This window comes from Lygodium microphyllum, chromosome 23 (genome assembly GCF_053477565.2).
Source record: "Lygodium microphyllum isolate KBCC chromosome 23, Lygodium_microphyllum_v1.1.10, whole genome shotgun sequence".
In the NCBI taxonomy this organism is placed as follows: domain Eukaryota; kingdom Viridiplantae; phylum Streptophyta; class Polypodiopsida; order Schizaeales; family Lygodiaceae; genus Lygodium; species Lygodium microphyllum.
In genome coordinates this window covers 97,818,629-97,845,214 of record NC_141157.1, presented here as the reverse complement: position 1 = coordinate 97,845,214, position 26,586 = coordinate 97,818,629, and the positions used below count along the sequence as shown (strand labels likewise).

The 26,586-nt window shown below is 43.1% G+C and overlaps 1 protein-coding gene across 6 annotated transcripts; it reads right to left on the bottom strand.

Moving 5' to 3' along the window:
- Positions 1-26,383, bottom strand: LOC148016517 (pentatricopeptide repeat-containing protein At3g26782, mitochondrial-like). 6 transcript variants are annotated; one of them, XM_087664218.1, is made up of 4 exons: positions 26,178-26,189; positions 25,970-26,094; positions 3,745-4,399; positions 3-2,735 (listed from the first exon to the last, which is right to left on the bottom strand). In XM_087664218.1, the coding sequence occupies exon 4, from the start codon at positions 2,695-2,697 to the stop codon at positions 559-561; it is 2,139 nt and encodes a 712-aa protein (XP_087520344.1). In that variant the 5' UTR covers positions 2,698-2,735; positions 3,745-4,399; positions 25,970-26,094; positions 26,178-26,189; the 3' UTR covers positions 3-558. The 6 variants fall into 6 exon arrangements, with proteins under 6 accessions (XP_087520341.1, XP_087520344.1, XP_087520342.1 ...); XM_087664216.1 differs by having other exon boundaries at positions 3-2,713; XM_087664214.1 differs by lacking the exon at positions 3,745-4,399 and having other exon boundaries at positions 3-2,713; positions 26,178-26,383.
- Between the last annotated feature and the right edge of the window lie 203 nt (positions 26,384-26,586).

Sequence of the window (26,586 nt, the reverse complement as noted above, 5' to 3'; positions counted from 1 at the left end):
CCGTGACTTGTATGGACTCAGTGGAGGTGTGTTAGTTTAGATTATCCCGTCCGAAACTTCACTGTAACCTTATTATTTCCCTGAAACTTCGCATGGCCGGAAATATTACAGATGGGGCAAAGTATCAGTCTGTTCTGTTCTCCACAATAATGGCCGGACAATGTATGCCTCCCAATACCCAGATAGTTCAAAGTCAATAACTGTAGTATAGACATCTGCAAAAGAAGCCAAACAACCAATCTCTTCAATATTCCCCAAGTATATTGCATATGCTGTAGCACCATGGAAAATGGATTATCAAGCCAAAAGCATCCCTATGGAAGACTAATGCAGGTGGCGTTCACTGGATTCTGTTGGGCAAAAACATCTTCTGATAGGTTGGCTCTCTTACTATATTTTAAAAACCAAATAATTACCCTATAAACAGCAATCCTTCTGTCTGGATCAGTGACAGTGATGTCAGGAAAACGAACAGGAGACAAACAATGATTATCGAAGTCTGAATTTATATGACACGTTCTATACATTTGATAGCATAGCCATTGTCGTAAAAACGTATCAATAGGTACAGGTACATGTCCCCCCAATGAAATGGTGTATACAGTAGGTGTCTGCAATTATTATTTCTCGGCGTTCAATCTCAGATATAAGTTTTATCGCACTATGGCAGTCTGGACACATTCGTAGGTTTTTCTGTATTCGAATGGTTGTTCCTGGATGTGTAGAAATAAGACCAAAAGCTAAAGCAACTCTTTCGCAATGGCCACACAAGACCTCCTCCTTTTCTTCATCTGAGATAGGATTTAAGATCAAGTCCACACGTGGCTTGTGGCCCTTCTCTTTGATTTGCATGCTTAATGTCCTAAGCTTCTCATCTATTCTATGACTTTGTGGGTGGGTTTTATCCGACACATTGAATTCATGCACCTTGTTGTTGATCTCAATAAGAGCCTTACCTGGCTTTTTCTTTGCATTTGCGAGACGTCTCAAGAATTCCACTCTTTGTGCATCTTCAGCTAAACCAGCATGAGCATATATGTTTGACATGAGCAGATAACCAGCTGCATTTCCACTGTCCATTGCCACTGCTCGGTCAAAGCACCTTGTCCCAATGTCCACTTTGCCATGTGTTCTGCAGGAACCTAGCAAAGACACCCAACCTGTAAGGTTGGCGTTTGTAGGGACACACTCAAGGAGATCTTCTGCCTCGTTAAATAGCCCAGCATTGCCAAATAGATCAACAATAGAGTTTATGTGCTCTATTGTTGGTATAATCCCATGCTGTTCTCTCATCGACTTGAAGTGGAGACAACCTTCATCTACCAAACCCAAATGACCATAAGCTGAGAGAAGGCACATAAAAGTGACACTATTTGGCCGCAAGCCTGCTTGTTGCATAGTCTTGAAATGCTGCAAAGCCAGTTCATGTTTGCCATACACGGAACACCCTGCAATCAAAGCACTCCAGGTGACAACATCTTGCTCTTGAAGCCTGTGAAATGTGATGTGTGCATCCTGGAGACTTCCACATTTGCAATACATGTCCACAAGAGCACTACCAACAAATACATTATTTTCCAGACCCCTTTCAACAATCTCTTCATGTACCACTTTCCCATATTGCAGAGCTGCCAAACTTGAACAGGCTTTCAAAATACAACCATAAGTCACGTCACTTGGGTCCTTTCCCTCTCTTTTCATCAGTTGATAATGTTCAATTGCTGCTTGACCATAGCCATGCTGTGCATAACATCCGATTAAAGCATTCCATGCAACTGTATCTTTTTCCAGCATTTTGTCAAACAAACTTTTTGCATCTTCACACATGCCACAAGTTCCAAACAATCTTATAGCTAGGCTGCTGATAGATGAATCAAGCTCATATCCACATTCAATGCTGTAGGAATAGATCAGTTTACCTTTATCTAAGGCTCTGATGCTCAAACATACCTTTAAGATGGCAATAAATGTAGTCTGGTCCAGTTCAACGTCCTGCAAGAGCAAACACTCAAAAACTTCAAGGGCCTGAGAGTAATGCTCATTTTGACCATAACCTGTAATAAGACTATTCCAAGACACTGTGTCGCGTTTTGGCAATTTATTAAATACAATTTGAGCAACGTTTACATTGCCACATTGAGCATACATGTTTATAAGCGTGTTGCCGACAAAAAGATGACACTCAAATCCATCACAAACAGCATGGCTATGTAACTGTACACCATTGTGAAGAGCTTTTGCAAAAGCGCATGCCTCAAGTACAGCAACGTATATGTACTCATTGATACTTGCATCTGATTTCTGCATTTGGTGAAACAAGTCAATCGCTTGATCATACAGTTGCAGCTTAGTGTGAGCAGATATAATTGCTCTCCATGTATGAACATTTGGCTCCTGGAGTTTGTTAAACAACTGCTTTGCATCTGAAAAGCTTCTGAATGTAGTGAACATGCGGATAACATGTGTTCCAAGGAAAGTATCAGATTCTAGACCACTTTCCACCAGAAAATAAAAGAATAATCTTCCTGCCCTTTGATCATTCTCATCAATGCATTTCTGCAGAAGGCAATAAAGGACGTTATTGGTTACATGAGTTTGATCTTGGTCTAAGTTCAGTGCTCCATATACAGCACCCAGGCTTCCTTGCTTGGACAGTTTACTGAAAATATCAACAACCAATGCACAGCAGGAAGACATCTTCTCTACGTCAATCCTGCATACGCACGACAAGAAGACTGTGACTGGGTTAGAACAGTTTAGATTTGACCCTCATCAATTCCAAATTTGCTAAGTAAATAAATGAAAATTTTCAAAAGGGTCTCTAAGAAACCTGAAGGGACACCATTCAAAACATTAAGCTCAACCTATGTCCTGTAACTATTTGCTTACCCAAGTACTGTCTCAGGCACCACACACACAGTCCTATGGTAAAATCACAGAAACCCAAGAGATGGCAGAAACTCAATTTGTTGGTTCGGGTTATCAAACTCCAACAACAGAGCTCTTGAACAGCAAGGATGAAATCTGGACTCTTGACGGTTTCAAGCCAAAGAGTTGCACTGCTGCCATAATTTTGCACCTGTTCATGGCAGGAAGTGGCGGCAGTGGTTGCACATTGATATCTTTTCTTGTTCTAGAAGCAACAGAGAGCGTATAAATTTGGCCTGTTTCAGCATGCTATGCAAGAATGTGGAGAGGAAACATGGAATTACAGAGATAAAACCAGAATGCAGATGTAAGGAATGGTGATTAGAAAATTCTAAGTCACATAACCAACGGAGTTGCTTGTTGGGGCGCATACAATTGCACGTGTATTTATTAATCTTAAACATAGCATGCAGTCTATATAATAGACTGGGTTGTATTACAAAATGGTGAGCATGACTACAAATCATAAAATGCTTTTTGTTGGTTACAGGACAGTCCTATGTTACTGTGTCAGATGTTTCATCGATGCAGTATAAACCTTCAAACAGCTCTCACTGCTCATTCACATGCACATAAGACAGCAGGGAATCTTTATGTATAGTTCAAAAAGTAACATGCTATAGGTTCTGCTCAGAGAGCAGATGCACTTAACAACCCCAAAACAAAAACTCTCTGTACAATATAGCTACCAGATATCCTCTCGGCCTCACCCTAGCCTGAAAGCCTGCACAAACAAATTGCTTGCACATATAAAAAGCTTTCCTGCAGCACTCACATGCACTAAGTGGAAATGGAAAACACTATTGTCATACTTACATGATTGGAGTTCTACCACAGAAAGTGACCCAGGATGCTGGAACACGTATCAACCTATTGCTCCATCAGCCACCTGCACCTATCCCACTGCCATGTGAAGTTGATCAACTAGCTGGATTTGACTTCTTACTTGCTGGCCTTCCTATCACTGGTCCATGCTAGATACTTCACTGACCTGAATCTTAAGAAGCTCATCAGATAGAGAGAGGAGAACTTTGAAGTGAATGAATCAATGCAGTAAATGAATGTAATAGTGTACGGAATGCTCAAGGGAAAAGTGGTGAAAGATGTTGCAGGGTGATGTTCACCAAAGACAGAGTTAGAGCTGTTGGAGTGTGGGAAAGTGCAAAACATTGATCACCAACGCAGTAGGCAGCCAGGTGACAGCAGGAAGAGGTATTTGATGATGAAGGGAGCAGCAAATCTACAAAATGCAGCAGCTGGTGGAGTGTGGGATGAAGTATTGGGGCCTGCACTGCAAAATGCAGCCTGTTTGATGCCACGTAGATGAAAGCAAGGTGGCCTCCTTGGTCAGCAAACACACCAGTCTGGAGGGACTGATGATGTCGCCAATAGCTAGGGGTGATGGGTGGCAGCAGTGGACAGGTTGCCGGGGCTTGATGTGTCAGAGTGAAGCAACGCAGACGCGTTTGACCTGTTGAGCTAAAAATGCATTAGCTTTACTTAAACAGCCCCAAAACTTGCTTAATTAGTGAAGAAACCTTGTTTATTTAAAAGAAACGCGATCCTAGAGAGTTTTTGTGTCCCATACGCATAAACCCACTTGAGAGGGCCTAAACTTTCTGTAAATATATATTCTACCCTCCATTCAATCTTAAATCTCGTTTTTGCAGATTTCAGGCGTTTCAGCTTGCTGCCCACACCCCGTTCATGGAGGACATCTCAGCAGAAGCTGTCCATTGCTGTCTACATCAGTTGGTGCCTTATTTCCAGCCCTCTTCTCGCAGTTTGGAGCTGATCCCAGATCCCAGCCAGGTGACTATTGTTCTTGCATAGACTTGCTACCGTACTACCTGCCACGTCATCTGCACCTTGCGTTTGGCAGTTTTCTTTCTCCTCCAGCTGTCGCCCAGCTTCTGCAGGCTGTCGCTAGGTTGTCCAGCTTGCGTTTGGCAGTTTTCTCTCTTGCAGGCTGTCCTGCTTGCGTTTTTAGTCTTTCCCTCTCCTGCAACCTGTGTTTTTAGTATTTCTCTCTCTTCACTGCTGTCTGCATCAGATACCAGCTCCTCACTGCTGCGATTGTTGGTATTCGACATCCGGAGGCTGCCTTGCTGCGATTCGGGATCCATTCAGAGTACAACACACTCTCCAGCTCATTATCCTTGCCCTAATCCTTGAGATACAGGAGTTTGAGGTTCAGTATTCATTCATTGCATAGTGTGTTTGCTGCATGAGCATTGTATATTCAGTAGTTATATCACTTCGGTTATTTTCTATGTTCATTGTCTCTGAGTTACCCTTACCCTAACTGTGTTCTTTTATCAGCCTATGCTTTGTCGTACAATTGTTATTTGTGTTTTTGTGTTAGAGTATTTCTTTACATGACCAAGACAAAGAGTGAGCAGAAAGAGAAGAGAGAGAGAGATAGTGAAACGTAGAAAATTTGCAGTGAAGAATGTTATATAAGGATGCAAATATGTACATGGGTGCAAAGAGTATGTCTGCATATGTCTCCACCTTGAAGATCTCACACTCCATGAACCCTGAGGGAAATCTCCATGATCAACAACTTGGAAACTTGAGATTAGAACTGAGAAAGTGTGAGGAGACTAGGGCCAATAAATAGGCAACAAAAAATGCAAGAAATAATGCAGGTCGGCTGCATTACAGCAAGAATAGTAGGGCTTGTCTACGGGTAGCCAAGCTCCTCCAAGAGCCTGCGAAGCCACATTGTCTCACATGTGGTAGAAGACGCTGCCCAATACTCCACCTCAATCGAAGACAGAGCAACCGTGGGTTGCTTCTTGCTGCTCCATGAAATAGCACCAACACCTAAGATAAAGGAATAATTGGTCGTGGACGTCCAATGATCCACATCACCAGCCCAATCTGAACCACTCCATCCTGTAAGTACCAAGGCTGCATCACCTGTACCTACTGGATAATAGATCCCAAGATCAAGGGTCCCCTGAAACCTTAAAATTCTTCTGAGCAACCTACCAATGCACCATCTTGGGTTCACTCATGAACTTGGCCAGCACACCTACAGCATAACATAAGTCAACACGAGTATTGAGAAGCCAGATCAAGGAGCCAACCAATTGCTTATAACGGGTAGCATCCACCAAAGAAGAATCAGAATGAGTTGTAGCTTTCCAATTTGGGTCCATAGGAGTCGTAAGAGACTTGCATCCCTCTATCCCACATGTAGTGAAGAGCTCCTGTACATATTGCTACTGGGAAATAAAGATCCCCCTTAAGAGTTTGATAGATCTCATGACTTAGAAAGAAATGAAGAAGTCCCATATCTGTCATCTCAAACTTCTCATGAAGTGCTGCCTTCATGTGCTCGACCATCTTGGCATGGTCACTTGTCACAATTAAGTCATCCACATAAAAGACAAACAAAACACGACCTCCACCTTGGGGGAACGAGTCAATCTTCTCATGTGAAAATGCATGGATCTTTAGTATGGCTGCAGCTATGGAGGTTGGAAAGTGGTGACTAGAATCATTGCAACATGGACAAATGACACTAACTATTACTTGAGTGAATTAGGTTACAAGATTGAATGCTTAGACTCATAAACACAATCTCAAGTAGGACATGACAATGACAAAGAGTGTAGTACAAAGTACAATAGCATTACATTGAAAGATGAACCAAGTACATGCTTTTATAGCTTTTCCAGCTTCTCCACTCTCCTCACTGTGCTTATGGGACACAAGTCTCCTCATCATGCAACATACATCATTTAACCTATTTTCCAACATCTCATTCCAAGCACGAGGAGCCTGCTTAAGCCCATAGAGAGTCTTCCTCAACCTATACACCTTATCGTCAAAAGAACTGAAGCTTGGAGGCTTCTCAACATAGATCTCCTCCTTCAACTCCCCATTCAAGAAGGCAGACTTCACATCCAGCTGATAGACTGGCCATCTCCTATGGCTAGCCAAGGCAAGAATTGCACGAATAGTAGCCATCCGAGATGTAGGGGCAAAAGTATCATGGAAATCAATGCCTAGGCACTGTGCAAAACCTTTAGCAACAAGGCAGGCCTTATGCTTGTCCAAAGTACCATCATTGCAGTACTTAGTCTTGAAGACCCATTTGACTCCAGTGATCTTCTTATGAGGAGGCTTCGGCACAAGGTACCAAGTGCCATTCCTCTCAATTGACTCCAGCTCCTACTCCATCGCTCTCCGCCCCAATGATCATGCTCTAAAGCCTCCTTCATGGAGGTGGGCTTTTGATCCTACATGGCACGAGTCATCAAACAGTAATTAGTGTGCACAAGCTTGATATAGTGTGCCTATTTCCTCCAAGAATGTTGCGGGCCATCCTATAGCTGCCACTCCTTAGGGACCCTCTCAATCCCGACATCACGAAGAGTGTCACGAGCCCAACGAGGAGGAGGCTAGATCTTGCCAGAGCGCAACAATGCGGAAGCATAGGACAAAGACTGAGAGAGAGTGAACACAGAGAGAAAAGGAGACAGTGTAAACACAAAAAATCTGCAGTGTAGTATGCTGTATAAGAGTATAGAAATATACACGGGGGCAGAAGAAATATCTGCGTGTGTCTCTGACTTGATGACCTCGATCTCCGTCAGCCCACATTCTGTCTCAGCCAACAGATCTCAAGATCAGAATTTGAATGTGAATACTGGAGTGTGCCACAAACTGGCTCTAAATAGCCAAAAAATAGGAAATCCCCAGCACCAGGTCGGCTGTATTAAATGCATCCGACTGCAGAAAATTGGCCGACTGCAGACAGAAAATCTGTATGACTCCACTGCTGACGTGGCGCCTGCTGACGTGTCCTTTGTTGTACTGTGCGGATGTGGCACTGCCATACTATGTTGACATGTCCAAGTGCCTGTCCAGGGGATGACTCTACCTCTAACACTCCCTCTCAGATCCTGGACGAGGCATCAAGCCACACAACCTCACATGTGGTGGAAGACGCAACCCGATATTTTGCCTCAGTAGAAGAAAGGGCGACCATGGTCTGCTTCTTGCTACTTGAAGAGATAATGCCTGTACCCAAGGTAAAACAATAGCCTGTAGTAGACCGCCGGTGATCCACATCGCCAGCCCAATCTGAGTCACTCCAACCTACAAAAACAAGACTTGAAGCATCTGTGCTTGCTGGATAAGAAATCCCTAAGTCAGAGGTCCCCCTCAAATACTGAAGAATCCTCAGGGTAGCCTGCCAATGCACCTGTTGGGATTCACTCATAACCCCGCCAAAAGACCCATAGCAAAACAAAGATCAACATGAGTGTTGAGGAGTCACCGTCATGGGAGAATCTGAGTGTGAAGTGGCCTTCTAGTTCGGATCCATAGGAGTAGAAAGGCTCCGATAAGTCTCCATCTCAAAAGTCACCAAGAGCTCCTGAATGTATCTCTACTGAGAGATGAACATTCCCCTCCATAAATCTCATGACCCAAGAAGAAATGAAGAAGCCCCAAATCCGTCATCTCGAATGTCTGATGTAAAGCTATCTTGGTCTCTTGGACCTTCTGTGCATGATCCCCTATCAGAATCAAATCATCAACATACAACACAAACAACACATGACCAACCTCGGAAGTGTGCACATAAAGCTACGGATCGGCCTTGGAGCGCTGATATCCCAACTTCGACTGAAGAAACGAGTTAATCTTCTCGTTCCATGCACGCAGAGCCTGCTTGAGACCATACAAGGCCTTCTTCAACCTGTAAACTGTCCCATCCGAGGATCCAAATTCAGGAAGCTGCTCAACATAGATCTCCACTTGCAAGTCACCGTTGAGAAAGTCCGACTTTACATCCAACTGATAGACATGCCATCTCCTATGGCTAGCCAAGGCAAGAACAGCTCGAATAGTCACCATACGAGCAATGGGGGCAAAAGTATCATGGAAGTCAATGCCGGGGCGCTGAGCAAAACCTTTAGCAACAAGGCGAGCCTTGTGCTTGTCCAAAGAACCATCGCTAAGGTACTTGGTCTTGAAGACCCACTTGACACCAATCACCTTCTTGTGAGAGGGATGAGACACAAGAGGCCAAGTGCCATTCCTCTCAATAGCTTCCAACTCGGCTTCCATAGCTGTCCGCCAATAATCAGATTACAAAGCCTCCTTCACTGAAGTGGGCTCACAATCTTGCATAATACAGGTCATCAAACAATAGTTAGAGCAAACAAGCTTCGTAGAATGGGCCTGGTTCCTCCATGACCTCCGCGGTCCATCCTACGGTTCCCACTCCTCAGGGACCCCCTCGATCCCTGAATCTCGGAGGGTGTCACGGGCCCAATGAGGAGAAGGCCGCCGTTGCTCTCCATTTGCTGAAGACTCCGAAGCATCCGCCGGTGGAAGCTCCACTAGGAAGTCGGTGGAAGAGAAGACTCTGAATCAGAAGAAGAATCTCCATTAAGAGGTTTTGGCTCCAAAGAAACTGTCTCGGAAGCCCAACTCTCCCCTGGATCTCCAAGGACGGGGTGCTCCTCAATCCCCTCAGTGGCCGGAACTTCCACGAACCGCACATCTCGGCTTGTGTAGACATCCTACTTGATGAAATCAAACAGACGATAACCTTGGGACTAGGAGCTATAGCTAACAAAAACCTGTCGTCGGGAAGCCGCCTCAAACTTGTCACGCTGTGTCTTCGAGATGTGCACATAGGCATTACATCCAAAGATCCTGAAATAAGAGACATCAAGCTTAGTCCCAAAGTAAGCCTAAAAAGGGGTCATCCTGTCAATGGCCGAAGTGGGAGATCGATTGAGGATGTGAACTGCGATAGCCACTGCCTCGGCCCACTGAAACTAAGGCGTCTGTCAATGCTCCAGCATGGTGCACGCCATCTCGATCACACTTCGGTTCTTCCGCTTCAAAATGCCATTCTCTTGAGGAGTGTTGGTGTTAGCAAACACCTGGTGAATGCCCCTATCTGCACAAAAACGAGCAAACTCATTAGACATAAATTCACCGCCCTTGTCTGAATGCAATGTCTTCAGTTATCGGCCAGATCAGTTTTCCTAAAAAAGAAGCCAACCTTGAAGTGAGAGAAAGCCTCCGACTTCAATGTCAAGAAATAGGACCATGTCATCCTGTTGTAGTCATCTACGATCAACATGAAGTACAAGCTCCCCTTCAGGGACTCGGTCCTCATCGGGCCACAAAGATCCGTAGAGACAAGCTCCAAGGTGAAGTAGACTGCCTTGAAGCTTTGTTGGGAATCGCATCACGATGCAGTTTCCCACGAATGCAGGAGACACATGGTTGATGGCTCACCACTATGTCTGGCAAACCATGGACAAACAATCCTCGCGACGCCTTCCGAAGGTACTCATAGTTCAGGTGGCCAAACCGAGCATGCTATAGCTCGGACTATGTCTAAGAAGTAAGAAGAAGAGAAGTAAGAGCTGTAGAAGACTTCAATTTGTAGACGCCATTCTCCTCATATCCTACAGAGAGAACCTTCCTCGATCCACAATCAAGGACTCGAACAATATCACTGTCAAACTCCACCAAGAGGCCAAGAGTACAAATCTTATGGACCGAAAGTAAATGATATCCTAAGCATGGCACATGCAACACCTCAGAAGTGTGGATACTACCACATCCATCTGGAATAAGCTGCATCTCACCCCGCGCAGCAATAGACAAGGAAGAGTTGTCTCCAATGAGAATCTGCCCATGCGAAGGTCGCAAATGGGCAACACCAACGGGAGAAGGAGTCATGTGTTGGGAGGCACCACTGTCTATCATCCACTAACGAGCCTGGGGAGTTGCCATCGCAGCATCAGAAGTCTTCGGTGTAGAGTCCTCAATGACTGCTAAGTGTAGAAAAGTAGCTGATGAGGGTACAGCCACCGCTCCAAAATCCTTCGTGTCCTTCTTGTCTTTGTCGGGACAATCCTTCTTCCAATGATATGTCTTACCACAAATATGGCAAGTCAATTCCTTCTCCTTGTCCTTCTTGGATTTGTTGTCCTCCTTCTTTTGGTCCTTCCCCTTCTTTTGAGAGGCTTGACCAACCAAAGCCTCCGATTTGGAAGCATTTTGTTCCTTCAATTGTTCCTCTTGGTCCAAGACCATAGGAACCAACTCTTCCCACCAAAGAGTCGACTCCCGCCCTGAGGCAATAAGAGCAGAATAAAAGGTACCGAATCGTGGCGGCAACTGGGACAGCAAAGTGATCGCCATGTCTTCGGAAGAAATAGTCTTCCCCGCATTTTGAACCTGCATTTGAAGCTGCCGAAGCTTATTGATGTGTTCTCGAAGTGAAGAAGACTTATTCACGGATAAGGTCCGCATCTGCACCTCCAAAGAAACCCTCTTCATTAGGGTCATCCGGTTGTACATTAGTCGAGCTCTAGCCATATCTCTCGAGCCGTCGTCAAGTGCTCATTGTGAGCTATCATGGCTGTAGTACAAGACAGAAAAAGAAAAGAATGAATCATGGCATTCAGTTTGTTCCAATGAGACTAGGCCTTCGTCAGATCCGCACGAGCATTGGAAGAGAGTTTGGACTCATCTCTCACCGAGGGCCTGCTAATCTCTCCACCAGTTTCGCCAAATCATAAGACTCCAAAATGGCCAACCTCATCACCCGCCAGATGTGGTAATTGACACCATCAAGCTTCTGATCCGATGGAAGAGCCGGTAGGACACGCACCTTCTTGTCCATGATCGCCTGGAACTCCAAATCAGTCTCTGTAGACATGTTAACCTGCAATGCTTGCACAAATGCAAAATCAGCTTCCTCTGACTGTGTAAACGCAGCCTTCTAGGGCTGGTTCCTCCACTGCCCAAAAACCTTCTTCACTCGCCGGAGGCGATTAAAAGGTAAAATCTACGATGGAAGGCCTAAAACATAGCCTTCCTCCCCTTCAAACAACAATAACCTGCAGCAAATTCACCAATTGGACTCCTTTTCCACATGCCCATGCTCGCTTCAGCCTTAATCCGATGCGCAGCCCTCCCGCTCGCCCTCGAATCCTGGAAACGCAGCCTTGTGTCGCACAGAAATCTCCTCTTCAGGTAAGTTCAGCACTTAGTCAGTTCATCTTCACTACTCTGATACCATGTCAGAGTGCAGCGATGCGGAAGCGTAGGACAAAGACTGAGAGAGAGTGAACACAGAGAGAAAAGAGAGAGAGAAAATGAGACAATGTAAACGCATAAAATTTGAAGTGTAGTATGTTGTATAAGAGTGCAGACATATACACGGGGGTAGAGGAAATATTTGCATGTGTCTCCGACTTGATGACCTCGATCTTCGTCAATCCCCCGAGCACAGTCTGTCTCAGCCAATAGATCTCAAGATCAGAAACTGAATGTGAATATTGGAGTGTGCCACAAACTGGCTCTAAATAGCCAAAAAATAGAAAATCCCCAGCACCAAGTTGGCTGTAGAAAACTAGCCGACTGTAGATAGAAAATCTGTCCGACTGCATTGCTGACGCCACGCCTACTGACGTCTTCTCTGCCATACTGTGGTGACGTGGCACTGCCGTACTCTGCTGACGTGTCCGACTGCCTGTCCAAGGGATGACTCTGCCTAACAGATCTCGCCTCGTCGCTCACCATCTGCTGAAGTTTCTAGAAGATCCACTGACTGTAGGGGCGCAATTGGTGAGTCTGGTGCTTGAGAACTAAGCTCCTCATCTGAAAAAGAGTCCTCAAGAGGCACAAGCTGAGAACTAAGCTCCTAATCCGAAGAAGAGTCCTCAAGAGACACAGGCTCTAGAGGCACAGTTGCAGGTGCCTAGCTATCATTGGGACCTCCAAGAATAGGGTGTTCCTCACCCCCCTCTGAGGCTAGAACTTCCACGAACCGAGCATCACAGCTCGTGTAGACATTCCGCTTAACGGGATCATACAATCAGTAACCTTGAGATTGCAAGCTATAGCCTACAAACACCCGTCTTTTGGAAGTTGCTTCAAATTTGTCATGCTATATCTTCAGGATGTGAACATAGGCGTCACTCCCAAAAGCCCTAAAATAAGAAACATCTTGCTTAGACCCAAAATACGCCTCATAAGGGATCATACCAACAATGGAAGTAGGGGATCAATTAAGAATGTGGAGTGCACTAGCCACAGCCTCATCCCATAGACATTAAGGTGTCTATCAATGCTCCATCATGGTACCGGCCATCTCGATCACACTGTGATTCTTCCATTCCAATATGCCATTCTCCTGAGGGGTGTTTGTGTGGGCAAACTCCTAGTGGATACCATGATCTACACAAAAATGATCAAACTCATTAGAAACAAATTCTTCGTTCTTATCTGATCGTAAGGTCTTCAGTTTCTGGCCTAATCAATTATTCTCAAAGAGGAACCAATCTGTAAAGTTGGAGAAAGTCTCCAACTTTAGCTTTAAGAAATAAACCCACGTCATCCTGCTGTAATCATCCACAATTAGCATGAAATACAAGCTCCCTCAAAGGGATTCTGTCTGCATTGGTCCACAAAGATCGGTAGAAACAAGCTCCAAGGGTGTTGAAGACTGTCTCAAAGCCTTGATGGGAATAGCATTACAAGTTTGCTTCCCATAGATACAGGATACACAAGGCTGCTGGCTCACCACAATATCCGGCAAACCTTGAACAAGTTGAGGTGGCCAAACCAAGCATACCAAAGCTCAAACTGTGTTTGAGAGGTAAGAAGAAGAGAAGTCAAGGCAGAAGAAAACCACTATTTATAGACTCCATTCTCCTCATAACCTAAAGAAAGAACTTGTCGCGATCCATAATCAAGAATTCGAAAAGAATCCACATCAAACTCGACCAAGAGGCCGAGAGTACAAATCTTGTGCACCAAAAGTAGATAGTATCCCAAGGCCGCACATAAAGTACCTCGGATGTATTGGCACCACCTTGTCCATCTGGAATAAGATGCATGTGACCCTATCCTTGAATAAGGATAGAAGAACTATCACCAATGAGAATCTGGCCTTGAGAAGGCCGCAAATGAGCAACACTTGCTAAAGAAGGAGTCATGTGCTGTGAGGCACCACTATCAACAATCCACTCTTGAGTGTATGGGACCATCAACTCAACATCAGAGGCCTTCAGGGTCGATGCCTCAACCACCTCCAAGTGGACGAAAGCAGCTGATGAGGGAGCAGCCACCACTCCAAAATCCATTGAAGATTTCTCATTCTTCTCCTTGTTGGGGCAATCCTTCTTCCAGTGACCTGTCTTGCCATAGATGTGACAAGTGGACTCCTTTTCCTTGTCCTTCTTGGATTTGTCCTCCTTTTTTTGGTCCTTTCCCTTCTTCTAAGAGGACTGGTCTAGAAGCATTGGTTCCTTTTAATTGCTCCGGTCCAAGACCATATAAACTAACTCCTTCCGCCAAAGAGTCTCAGACCACCCTGAAGTAATCAAGGCGGAATAAAAACCACTAAACGGGGCAGTAACTGTGAAAGAAGAGTTACCACCATGTCTTCAAAAGTGATCACCTTCCTTGCGTTTTGCACTTGCATCCGAAGCTGCCTCAGCTTGTTAATATGCTCCCGTATAGAAGATGACTTGTTGGCACTTATGGCCCTCATCTGCACTTCCAAAGAAACTCGTTTCATGATGGTCATACGATTATAAATCTGCTCCCGTATAGAAGATGACTTGTTGGCACTCATGGCCCTCATATGCACTTCCAAAGAAACTCGTTTCATGACGATCATACGATTATAAATCTGATCAAGCTCCAACCATATCTCTCAGGCCACCGTCAAATGCTCCATATGAGAAATTACAGCTGTAGTACATGAGAGAAATAAAAACGAGTGGATGCAAGCATTGAGTTTGTCCCAATGTGCCTGAGCCTTTGCCAACTCCAACTTATCACTTGAAGAGAATCAGGACTCATCTCGCAAAGAAGAACGATGAATAGCCTTTGTTAACAAGCTCCACCAAATCATAGGACTCCAAAATGACAAGCATCATAGCCCCCCAGATGCGGTAGTTCTCGCCGTTGAGCTTTTAAACTAATGGAAGAGATGGTAACACAGGCACCTTTCGATCCATGATCACCTAAAACTCTGTCTCAACCTCATAAGACATCTTCACCTACAATTTGATGGCTGAAATCTACACGTGAAAGTGAGAAACATGCACAAAAGGATAGGGCTAAATGGTGGGCAGCCTATCTATTTATAGATGTAGAAGGATCCTCCCAAATTTGGGTTTTGCATGTGGGACATAGAAACTCTCTAGAACTGCTGCCTGTTTAATGATGCTCTTAGTAATTTACATGTTTTAGGGCTTTAACCTCTAGAGACACCTGCTATATAATAGTCATCCGATTGTACATTTGACCCAACTCCAGCCATATCTCCTGAGCCACAGTCAAGTGCTTAATGTGAGCAATAACAACTAGAGTACAAGAAAGAAAGAGGAAAGAGCGGATGCAGACATTTAGTTTATCCATCTGTAGAAAGCTTGGAGGCATCATGGGCTATAGGACGGTCTATAGCCTGGGTCATGATCTTTGCCAAATCATAGGACTCTAGGATGGCCAGCATCATTACCCATCAGATGAGATAATTCTCCCCATCAAAATTTTGATCTGAAGGAAGAGCATGTAGCACGCAGACCTTACAGTCCATGATAGCCTAAAACTCAGCATTGATCTCAAAACACATTGTCACCTAAATAGCTTGCACAAAAACAAGGGTAGCCCTCTCTGACTCCACACACAGTGCGTGCTAGGGCTTCCTTCACTCGTTCCAAAAATGTTTCAACCACTAGAGGTGATGAAACTCAAAATCTACTCCAAAAGGCTGAAAACACAGCCTTTTCTCCTTCACGAACAGCAAAAATCTGCAAAAAAACAACTTTGCCCCTTTCCTATGCTTCACATGTTTGCCTCAGCCTCCAAATGCTGAAAACACAAACTTTTATCGTGAAGAAATCTCCCATTCAAATCTACTGCCCATGATCAAATAGACCTTTTAAGCTGCTCTGATACCATGTCAGAGTGCAGCAAATGTGGAAGTGTATGGACAAGACTAAAAACAATAAATAGGAGAGAAAGAGAGAGAAAAGAGATAGTACAATGTAAAAATCTGCAGTAAATGAATGCTGAAATGAAGAAGGCAAATGTACAAACCGGCTATCGAAGTATCTCCTCGAGCTGATCTCTCTTTCCACCTAAAGCAGACAAGTGAAACCAACAACAGGCAGGCCTCAAAAAGTACGATATAATAATCAGGTCAACCAGTTTTAAACCAGCCAACTGCACCAAAACTGCAATCACTGAATACAATAATGATAAAAATGTTGCGCAGCTTAGCAACTCCCACGTGGCACTCTATGCAACATCGTGTGCCTACTCGACTGCCCGGTAAAGCTGGAAAACACATGTAGACAACGTAGAACTATCCGACCTAATAAAAAGAAATATGTAATTGTGCTCAAGAGAACTAAGTATGCAACAATAGCCTAAGAATTCCTATCCAAGGGATGAATAAATCTCTAACACAATATAGGCTCTAGGCCAACAACTAGGTCCCAAACACCCTGAGATTCAAGCACTTGTTGCTTGAGGTTCAACCAAGGGGTGAAATTCGACCCATTAAAACAAGTCTTATCCATGAAGGCATTCTTGGCCGTAGCAACAAGAGTGGTAGTGCTGTAGGATGGGAAAGGAGGGTAGGGTGGGTTGGGTGGGGGAGTGGAGCACACTTGGGAAGTAATCCCAAAGTGCCTACCATACATGCGTGACATGTGCACATTGGATCCAAAGTTGGAATGGATTGACTATGTATGGGTAGTGTGACCGCATGAGTAACTGATGGAGAAAGAATAGGGACATGTAGAACAGAGGATGAAAATCTTTGATTGGGAGTGACCCATGGAGTATATGATGGTGCACCATAAGCAGAGGATGGGAATACTTGTGTCTGAGAGACCAATGGATGAGGAGGGGAGTGTCTGGGGGAAGTGAGGGGGATACCCATCATTGCCGTCCCAAGATAAATAGATGTGCTCACTTGCGGGTATGTGGAAGGCAAAGTGTTAAAGGGTGGCATTCCCCCTAATGATGTATCAGGGCGCAAAGTGGCATTCACTTGAGGATAGGTGACATGGGGTGTAGAGAAAGATAAGAAACTAGGAGAAGAGATAGAAAACCCAACTCCCTATGTTCTAGATGCAAAAGTGGAGTGCGATCCTAGATTACTCATTGCAAAAGAAAGAGATTTTAGAGATGTGGACGGGATGGGAGGGAAGTGTGAAAGAGAAGTGCCAACTCCATGTTCAGAAGAAACAAAAGATATAGTATCAGGTATACCTGTAAATATATATATCTACGTCTAGAGCCTCCTCAATTAAAATTGACATATTGAAAAATATCCAAATCCTACACACCAAAAGGAGAAACAAGGGAGGGCTTTGATTCATAAGACTCAAAAGGATTATATGAGCTCGACACTAGGCCTGGCTAAATGAAGAAGATGGTTTGCCAATCGTCCCAAATGTTGTATGTCCTCCTTGATCGAAGAGGTGGCTAGCCTCACCAACTGGTCCAAATGTCACAAAAAAGCTAGTAGGAGGGATGTATTTGGGACCATACTTATTGCCCGTGAATCCTTCAAACTCCATCATGAAGTCAAGAAAAGAAGAAAGTGAAGGTGAAGGCGAAGCATTGTCTTTCTCATCGAATCCATAATGCCTCCTTAGGGCATCTTATGATGAAGCAGCTTGATGAGACATAGTAGGATCCCAAGGAGTTTGAGACATTGTGAAATAGTTACGCGTGGTCTGTGTATCTCACACAAAACCAAGCCTCCACAATACCACAAGATACTCTTTAAAGAGCACCGGCTCTAATACCATGTGAAGAGATGCTAGGGTTTACACTGAGAAAACACACAATGTACGAACACAACTAAAACACAATAACTTAGATAGTAATGCAATATATGGAAACCCTAAATGCAAAACACAAACTCAAAATTTAAAATGCAAAAATACAAATACAAACAAAGAGAGAAGAGAACTTTGAAGTGAATGAATCAATGTAGTAAATGAATGTAAGAGTGTACAAAATGCTCAAGGGCAAAGCGGTGAAAGATGTTAGAGGGCGATGTCCACCAAAGACTAATCTTGAGTGCTGTAACCCCCAATCAAACCTATCAGAGTGTGGGAAAGTGCAAAACACTAATCACCAATGCACTAGGCAGCTAGACAACAACAAGAGGAAGTGTCTGGTAATGAAGAGAGCAGCAAATCTGCAAAATGCAACAACTGATAGAGTATTGGATGACATGTTAGGGCTAGCACTACAAAATACAGCCTATCCGATGCCAAGCAGATACCTCGACAACAAGGTGGCCTCCATGATCAGCAAACACAATAGTCTGGAGGAACTAATGATGGCATGGCAACAATCTAGTGGGGCTAAACAGCCATGGAAAAAGATTGATGAGACTGAAAGCTACACGTGGAGGTGAGAAACTTGCATAGAAGGATAGGGCTAAATGGTGGGCAACCTATCTATTTATCAATAATAGAAGGATTCTCTCAAATTAGGGTTTTGCATATGGGACACAGAAACTCTCTATTGGGGGTAAAGGTGCTTGTGCCTACGCCACCTGTGCATTCACTATACTAACAATACCTACACACTTGTACACTACACGTGGCGAGCGCCCATCACTGTCACGTTATTCTTTATTCTTTTAGTAACTAATAGAATAAGGAACACCAGTCACATATGGTGACTGTTGGAATTCCCACATCTTCTGTATCTCTCTCTCTTGCTCTCTTCTTCCATCTGCCATAGCTCACACCTCCAGTGCTTGCAATTGCTTGTGCTCTCACTCGGTCTTCTCCCTTCAATTGGTATCAAAGCATTGGTTTGGGGAGCTTCTCCTTCAGTTTGCTTCAGCCCATGAATACCTACAATACTTCCCTCATGGCAGCCATGGCTTCAGCTTGAAGAGGTAAACATTGATGCTCCCTTTCTTCCCAGTCTTCTTGGCCTTGTATTAGAGCTTCATTGGGCCTGCTTGAGCACTTCAGAGTGCCTTTGGAGCTCCATTGCCTTGAGCATTTACAGCAGTCACAAGAACAGCAATCAACATGTTTGCACCTGCAACCATGTCCCTATTTCTGATTCATCCCACCTGATCTCCAGCTTGTGGCACTTGCTCCTAGCCTTGGGCAACCACTTGGCATTGTACTTGGCACCTTTGGCATGAGTTTGGCATCATTTGGAGCTCATGGGATCAACCATAGTCTCACTGTTTATGACAGGTCTACTATAATACCTTTGGCATGAGTTCGGGCATCATTTGGAGCTCATGGGATCAACCATTGTCTCACTGTTTATGACAGGTCTACTGTAATACCTTTGGGACAGCCTATTTCTCAGAGTTTTGGAGCTCTTACTGATGTCTCATGGTGCTCATTTGATGCTGAACCTTTGGTATATCATTGGGACATGTCTTTAGAAGCTTTATGGGATGTATTGAGCTCATTTTGGCTTAGTTTTTAGACATTATTTCACTGCTGGTATAACAGGGCAGCAAGCTCTTTTCTCAAAGAAACTATATGCCTATTGCTCTTGGAGGTTATTCGGGCATACCATTGGATGCACTGATGTATGACATTGATACATTTGCATTGAGATATGCCTGGATATGCTTATGGTTTGCCTTGGCAATTGATCTTGAGATTGGTTACATGTATTTGAGCATTGGCCTTATGCTTTGGGTACTTCAGCGATTCAACTTACGAACTTGAAGAAGATATTGGGTCTTACACTCCCAGATGTCTGTCACATGTAGCAGTTGCAAATTGGATTCTATCAATTGATTGCTCACACTTGGCTTTGGTTTTTCCACTGTCATTACTTCAGCATGCTTAATTGCAGGTTTATGCATCATCTATGATGGCATATGCTTTGACTTGATCGTCGTTTACTAGCAGTTTAGTGGACAGCCTTACTCTTTGCTGATTTCATCTATTTAGACATTGTCTTCGTCTCAATTTTGGCCCGTTTTGCTGTCTTTTACAACAGCCTATTTGTCTTGGATTGTGCTTGCATTTATTGCATTATGGCTGGTGGGTCAAATGACAGTGCTATCTATAATATTGACAAACTAAATGGCACTAATTACAGCTATTGGAAGGCACAGATATGGCAAGTCTTGGTGCAAAATTTGCAGATTAAGCCATTAAGACATGAGGGTGTGAAGCCCAAACACTTTGATACAAAGGATTGGGTTGAACTGGATGAGTTATGTAAATCTACAATCATTTTGTCACTTTCTATGTAGGTTTTCTATAATGTTATCTTTGAAGGACAGACCGGCCTAGGAGCTATGGGACAAGATTCATAATATATATGACAAGCAGAGCCTTGCCTCTTAGATGTATTGGCTGAAGTAACTCATAGACTCTCGTATGAAGAAGGGGACTTCCATGTCCGCCCACTTAAATGAGTTTCATTCTATTTTCAGCCACTTGTCTTCACAAGGGATTGACTTTAAGGATAATCTTCCTTCCTTTTTCTTGTTGGTTACATTGTTTGAGTCATGGGACACATTTCGTACTGCTATGTATGCAAAATATGCATGCTAATGAATTGAAATTGTGGGATGTAAAGGGCGCATTAATGAATGAAGTAATTAACAGAAAGAATGTTGATACTTCCTGTAGTTCTCATGCTTTGACAGTCAGAGGCAATAATGGTAAGAGCGGTAATAACCGCCGTGGAAGAGACTCTTAGAAGTCTCGTTCTCAGTCATGTGGACAATCTCGCAGTAAGTCCCCTGGCTGTAAGTCTGCATTGACTTGTCATTATTGTAGGAAGTAGGGTTATATTCAGTCACATGGCCATAAAATGTGTGATGACAAGCGCAAGGAAAAGGAAAAGGGCAATGTGTAGGAAAAGAATGATGATCGCAACATTGTCCCTAGCAAGTTCAGTGTTAAGATTGAAGAGATTAATATCTTGCAGACTAATTCTAATTATGATTACATACTTGCAACTTCTTCTCTTGATGTTTCTTTGTTGATTGATGTCTCGTCCACCTATGCTCAATGTTGGTTGATCGATTCAAGTGCTTCATTTCATATTACCCCTCATCAGGAGTAGTTCCACTCCTATCGCAACATGACTAAATCTGTCAAATCAGATAATGACTTGGCATTAGATATTGTTGATATTAGAGATGTCCAGTTGTAGTTTGCTTCAGGCAATATGTTTACTTTGCATTGTGTATGCCATGTTAAAGCCCATTTTCTGCTGGATAGTTGGATGATACAGGTTATGTTGTATCCTTTGGGGATTCCTCATGGAAGATTACCCGTGAGAATCTTGTCCTAGCACAAGGTGCCAAGTCTGGCACTCTTTATCCCTTACTTATATCTGGGTCTATTAACTATGTTTTGGCAGTGGCTATAGTACTACATGTATCGTTATGGCATCATCGACTTGGATACATGTCATTAAAGGGAATGAAAATGCTTACCCATTTGTAATAGCACAAATATGGCAAGTAGACTCCTTGGCTTTATCTTACTTGGACTTCTCGTTCTTCTTCTTCTTCTTGTCCTTGCCCTGCTATTGGGAAGACTAACCTATCAATGCCTCCGACTTGGAAGCATTCTGACCTTTGAGTTGTTTCTCTTGGTCCAAGATCGTCAGAACCAACTCTTCCCACTTAAGCGTATCTATCCACCCTGAAGCAATCAACAGTATAATAGAATACATTGAATCAGGGTGGTAACTATGAAAGAAGAGTTATCGCCATGTCCTCCAAGGTAATCACCTTTCCTGCATTATGAACCTCCATTTGCGATTGCCGAAGCTTATTGGCACGTTTTCACATAGAATAAGACTTATTGGCACTCAACATCCACATCTAAACCTCTAGAGACACCCGCTTCATGACAGTCATCCAATTATACATTTGATCCAACTCTAGCTATATCTCTCGAGCCACAATTAAGTGCTCAATGTGAGCAATAACAGCTAAAGTGCAAGAGAGAAATAGGAAAGAGCAAATGTAGGTATTCAATTTATCCATCTGTAGAAAGCTTGGAGGCATCACGTGATGTACGATGGTTTATAGCCTAGGTTACGAGCTCTGCCAAATCATAAGACTCCAGGATGGCAAGTACCATTACCCACCAGATGCGGTAATTCTCCCCATTAAGTTTTTTATCTGAAGGAAGAGCCAGTAACATGGGGATCTTACAGTCTATGATAGCTTGAAACTCTCCGTCGATCTCAAAAGATATTTTCACTTGAATAACTTGCATAAAAACAAAGGCAGCCCATTTGACTCTACACGCAATGCATGCTAGGGCTTCCTCCACTCGTCCCAAACATGAGATTTTAGTTTTCACTACCTATAAACTCTCATTTTGTATAGTCTTTGCTGTTGGTTTGGCTATCGTCTCTCTTTGTCCACCATCTATCCTCTATCTTCTCTTCCTGTCCTCTCCAAATGGCTCCTCTATACACTTCTACTAATGATAAGTTACATGACCCTGATATTAGAAAATATGTCAATTCATGGCTGAGTCTATGCATGTCAGAGGGCTAGGGCACCAAGATATTATCCTCATTATTTACTTTTTCTTGGCATTTTATGATGGTCATTTTAGCATTTATTGTTGGCCGACCTGACATTATTTATGGCCTTATTTTTGCCTCAACTGGTGACTCACATTGGTTCTATACTATCTCATATCTTGATATAAGGATTCCATTTCCTGAGCATCTCTTTGCTTCTGAGTTCCTTGTGCAGTGTTCTTTTCTTTTGCAATATTTCTCTTTCTCTTTCCTTTCTCTCTTATGTGCAGCAGTTTATTACAGCAGTTTTCCACGCTTCCATCACTGCATCCAATCATGACACCTCACTATCTAACTTGGAGTGCTGTTATGAAAGCCTCATTCATGCAGAAGCAATTATGGTACATTGTTTATCAAGCTATTTCACATCCTCAACGTCCTTTTTAGTTCCAAAGGATTTTGATGAGGACAATCATGAGGAAGATGTGCTTACATGGGATACAAACGATACACATACTATTCATGGCATATTTATTTCCTATAGATTCTATGCTCCTCCTCCTCAGTCATTGTATTCATCACTTGGAGGTCCTCATTGGAGAGAAGAGCCAGTGCCAGTGCCCTCACAGCCAATGACTCACTGTTGTACGTGACCGTCTTGTGTCTTGGTATATGGATTCCATTTCCCAAGTATTCTTCTAAGTTTTCTTCTTTTGCAATGTTCTTTTGTCTTTGTCTTGTATTTAATAGTCTATTTCAGCATACATATATGCTTCCATTCCTACATCCACTTTTGACACATCCTTCCATGTATTGGAGAAAATCATTGAAGTTGCTTATAGGCTGAAATTACCCCCACACTAGCAGGTATATAATGCCTTTCACATGAGCTTGTTGAGGCCTTTTTATGGTGATGTGCCAGAGGATATACCTACTAGATAGAATTCAACTAGAAGGTTGAGAATCTAGATGAGATATTGGTATGGGAGAAAATCCTGGCACAATGGCACATAAAGAAAGAAAGATCGAAGGTAAAAGTTCCAAGAGATACGTGGTGAAGTTTCAAAATTACTCTCACCAATGGATGCTAAATGAATAGAAGAGAGTGACTTGGCAATCCACTCAGAATTGTTGCAACTTTACATCAATGCCTTTCAATTGGAGCCAACTTTGGATCGGACGTAGTTAAGTTCATCAAAGCAAGGGTCCGGAGCATTGGATGTATTCGCTACGCATTCAAGGTATTGTTTGGCCCCATAGCATGTTTGCCATGAGATCAATATTTAGTGCAATAGTCACTGTAGTTGGTATGCGGGTGGATAGTGCATTGTAGTTGGTATATGGATGGATGTAGTTTTTACCATGGCTTTGAAACTATATATTTGCATTAGTTTATGGTCATCAAAGATTAATATCGGTTGCTGGTTTTCCATGGATAATCATCACTAATCAATGGTATTCAGCTGGTTTTTATGGGTAGTAGAGTGTTATTGGATGCCATTGATAGTTCCAACCATGGTTTATGCTTAGTTTATGCTTTATTATGGTTGCTTGGTTAGAATGCCTTTGGTTTAGAGTTAATGGATGCACCCCATTCGGCTTTGACAACAATTATGATTCATTTTTAGTTAATTATGACTGGAAATGTCACCATGAGTTTGGCCGTAGCATGGTATGAACAATCAAGGCCAATGTTATTTGACTATGATGCCTGTGCTTTTTCTAGTTCAGTATTCCTTTTCTTTTGTCACCTTACACTACAGTTGGTGCGATCAGGAACAACTGCAAGGATTTCAAGAAGGAGGTCTATTGTGAGGATGTATATTTTTAATACTTAGCTTCAATATTATTAAGTTGTGCACACGTGAAGTGCAAGTCAGTTAAGTTATGGAGACGGCCTAAGTAACTTAAGTGAACAGTGGATGACATTTGCAAAAGTTATACAAAGTTATGTCGGTCAAGTACTTGTGGGTACTTGGTGCCAGTTTGGGATCTAGGCCATTAATTGGGCCATTACATGTCTAGTGGTAACACTGTGCAACTAAGGGCTAGCACATTAATTGTGAATAGACACTAGCTAGTCATTGGGTAAGGTCAAATGGTTTATTAATTAATTTTCAGAATATAAAATTCTGAAAAATAATTAATTAAAGCTGAAAATTACAATTAGAAGACTACCAAGTGGCAAAAGAGGCTGCCACTTATCAAGATTACCCATGCAAGCTAAGAGGGGGTACATTTGTAGGTCATTCCAATATTTAAAGGCTGAGGAAGGAAGGAGTTGCCGCCACTACATAAGCTTTGAGAGAGGCAATAGCTGATCGCGTGTAGCGTGATAGGACTAGGGCAAAAAGTTTGCTTCTCTACCTCACTAAGAGGCGGTGAGAGAAAACGAGGGCTCGTCATTAGCACTAAGGTTTCACCCCCTGTCAAAATTGCTGGTGCCATCAAAATTGCCATTAGAGTTATCATTCACAAGATAATCCTTTCAGCTGATTTTCTCTCTCATCCTTTGACATTCCCTCAACAATTCTTAGCATACTCCAGCCATTGGTGAAGAGCAATTGAAGATATTGTTGCTGAAGCCCTAACTTGCAGCAGCCATTAGGATTTCCACATCCACCTCAGGATCCGTGCCCAAATTTGCAGCTGATCCAAGGGGTAGCCCATTCCCAAATTTTTGTGGCCTACATGCAAGAGATTGAAGACCCAATCTAAGCCCTGATTGTTGTACGATCAATGAGTAAATTGTGACCAAGCAGTGCTGGTTATTTATGACAGTCATTTGTATGGAAGATTGCAAGATATCAGCCTATATCTCAATGTACTTCAACCTTATAGAAAAACCATAAGGGGCACCAATTGTTGGGGCCAATTAGATGTCGACTATCCAAGATTAAGTGGTAAAGTGTGTATCTCCATATTTGTGTATTTTATGCTTGCTTTAATTTGAGTTAATTTAGGTTATCACCACCCTTGCCAAGAAGGAAGGCCGGTTTCACCTAGCTAGGTATGGCAAGGGGCATGGGACTGTTGGCCTAGGTATGTAGTGCCTCCCAAGCAAAAGCTCACGATGTTCGACATTGTAGGGGAAAATGCCATTTTTTTCACATGGAAGAATGTCTAAAACTTCTTGTGACATAGCTTGATAAATTTTTTGGAACAAGATGGAAAAACCAATCCAATTTCAATTTGTACTGAAATAAGCAATGATGCATTTTTTTGAGGCTGCTTAGAAAATGTCACCTGGCCGAGTTTACAAATCCGGGGGTCAGCAGTCCCCCTGCCCCCAAATGCACCCAGCTAGGTATATGGTCCCTTCCGCACAGAAGATCATTATGTTGTCGTGGTTCACAATGTAGGAATTCTAGTGGAAATTCATCTAAAACTTCTTGTGACATAGCTTGATAAATTGTTTTTGAATAAAATGGAAAGCCCACTCCGAAATTCCAATTTGTAATGAAATAGGCAATGATTATCCATTTTTCTGAGGCTGCTTAGAAAATTTCACCTGTCCGGGTTCACAAAACCGGTCTCTTTTGCTTGTGCAGGAATTGGTAACCCCAATTCCTGCAGAGGCCACTCAACAGTAGCATTTGGCAATATGGAGGTGCCATTTTCAACTTGATGACCTTTCTGGAAAGCATAAAAAGGAGGCTTCAATCTGTGCAATCACATAGAATCCATGTCTAGATTGTGAACAGACATGGCTGCAATACCTTGTATGTCTGCTTGTCGTACAATTGGGGGGAAACCAGTGCGACTGACGTCTTCTCATATGCTGATACGTGCCTGAGCAGTCGCTTCTCTTTCTCGGGCTCGTAGGTGAGCCATGCATTGCTGCCCCTACTGCTTATGAAGGTGGTAGAGACTATGGGTGCTGCCATTTTGCCCCCTCAGACCGTGTGCAGGAACCTCCCGTGCAAATATGATAGCGTTTTCTTAATTTCATTTTTTAAACCCACCTTTGATACACTTTAAGGCTATTTTTAATTTAAAATTTTCATATTTTAGAATAGTATTTCTTTACCAAGTGAGTGCAAGACACCCAATTGAAATAATGGCAATCTTCACTTTGTTTACAATTGGATCCCTAAAACGATCCGTCGCGTCATTTTTGCGAATTGA

What these genes read in the sequence shown, in the direction of transcription:
- LOC148016517 (XM_087664214.1), bottom strand. Translation starts at nt 26,345, where the DNA reads ATGGCAGCACCCATAGTCTCTACCACCTTCATAAGCAGTAGGGGCAGC. An exon ending in ACGACAAGCAGACATACAAG is followed by an intron (nt 26,095 to 26,177) that starts GTATTGCAGCCA and finishes TATGCTTTCCAG; the next exon opens with AAAGGTCATCAAGTTGAAAA. An exon ending in GGTTTTGTGAACCCGGACAG is followed by an intron (nt 2,714 to 25,969) that starts GTGAAATTTTCT and finishes GTGCGTATGCAG; the next exon opens with GATTGACGTAGAGAAGATGT.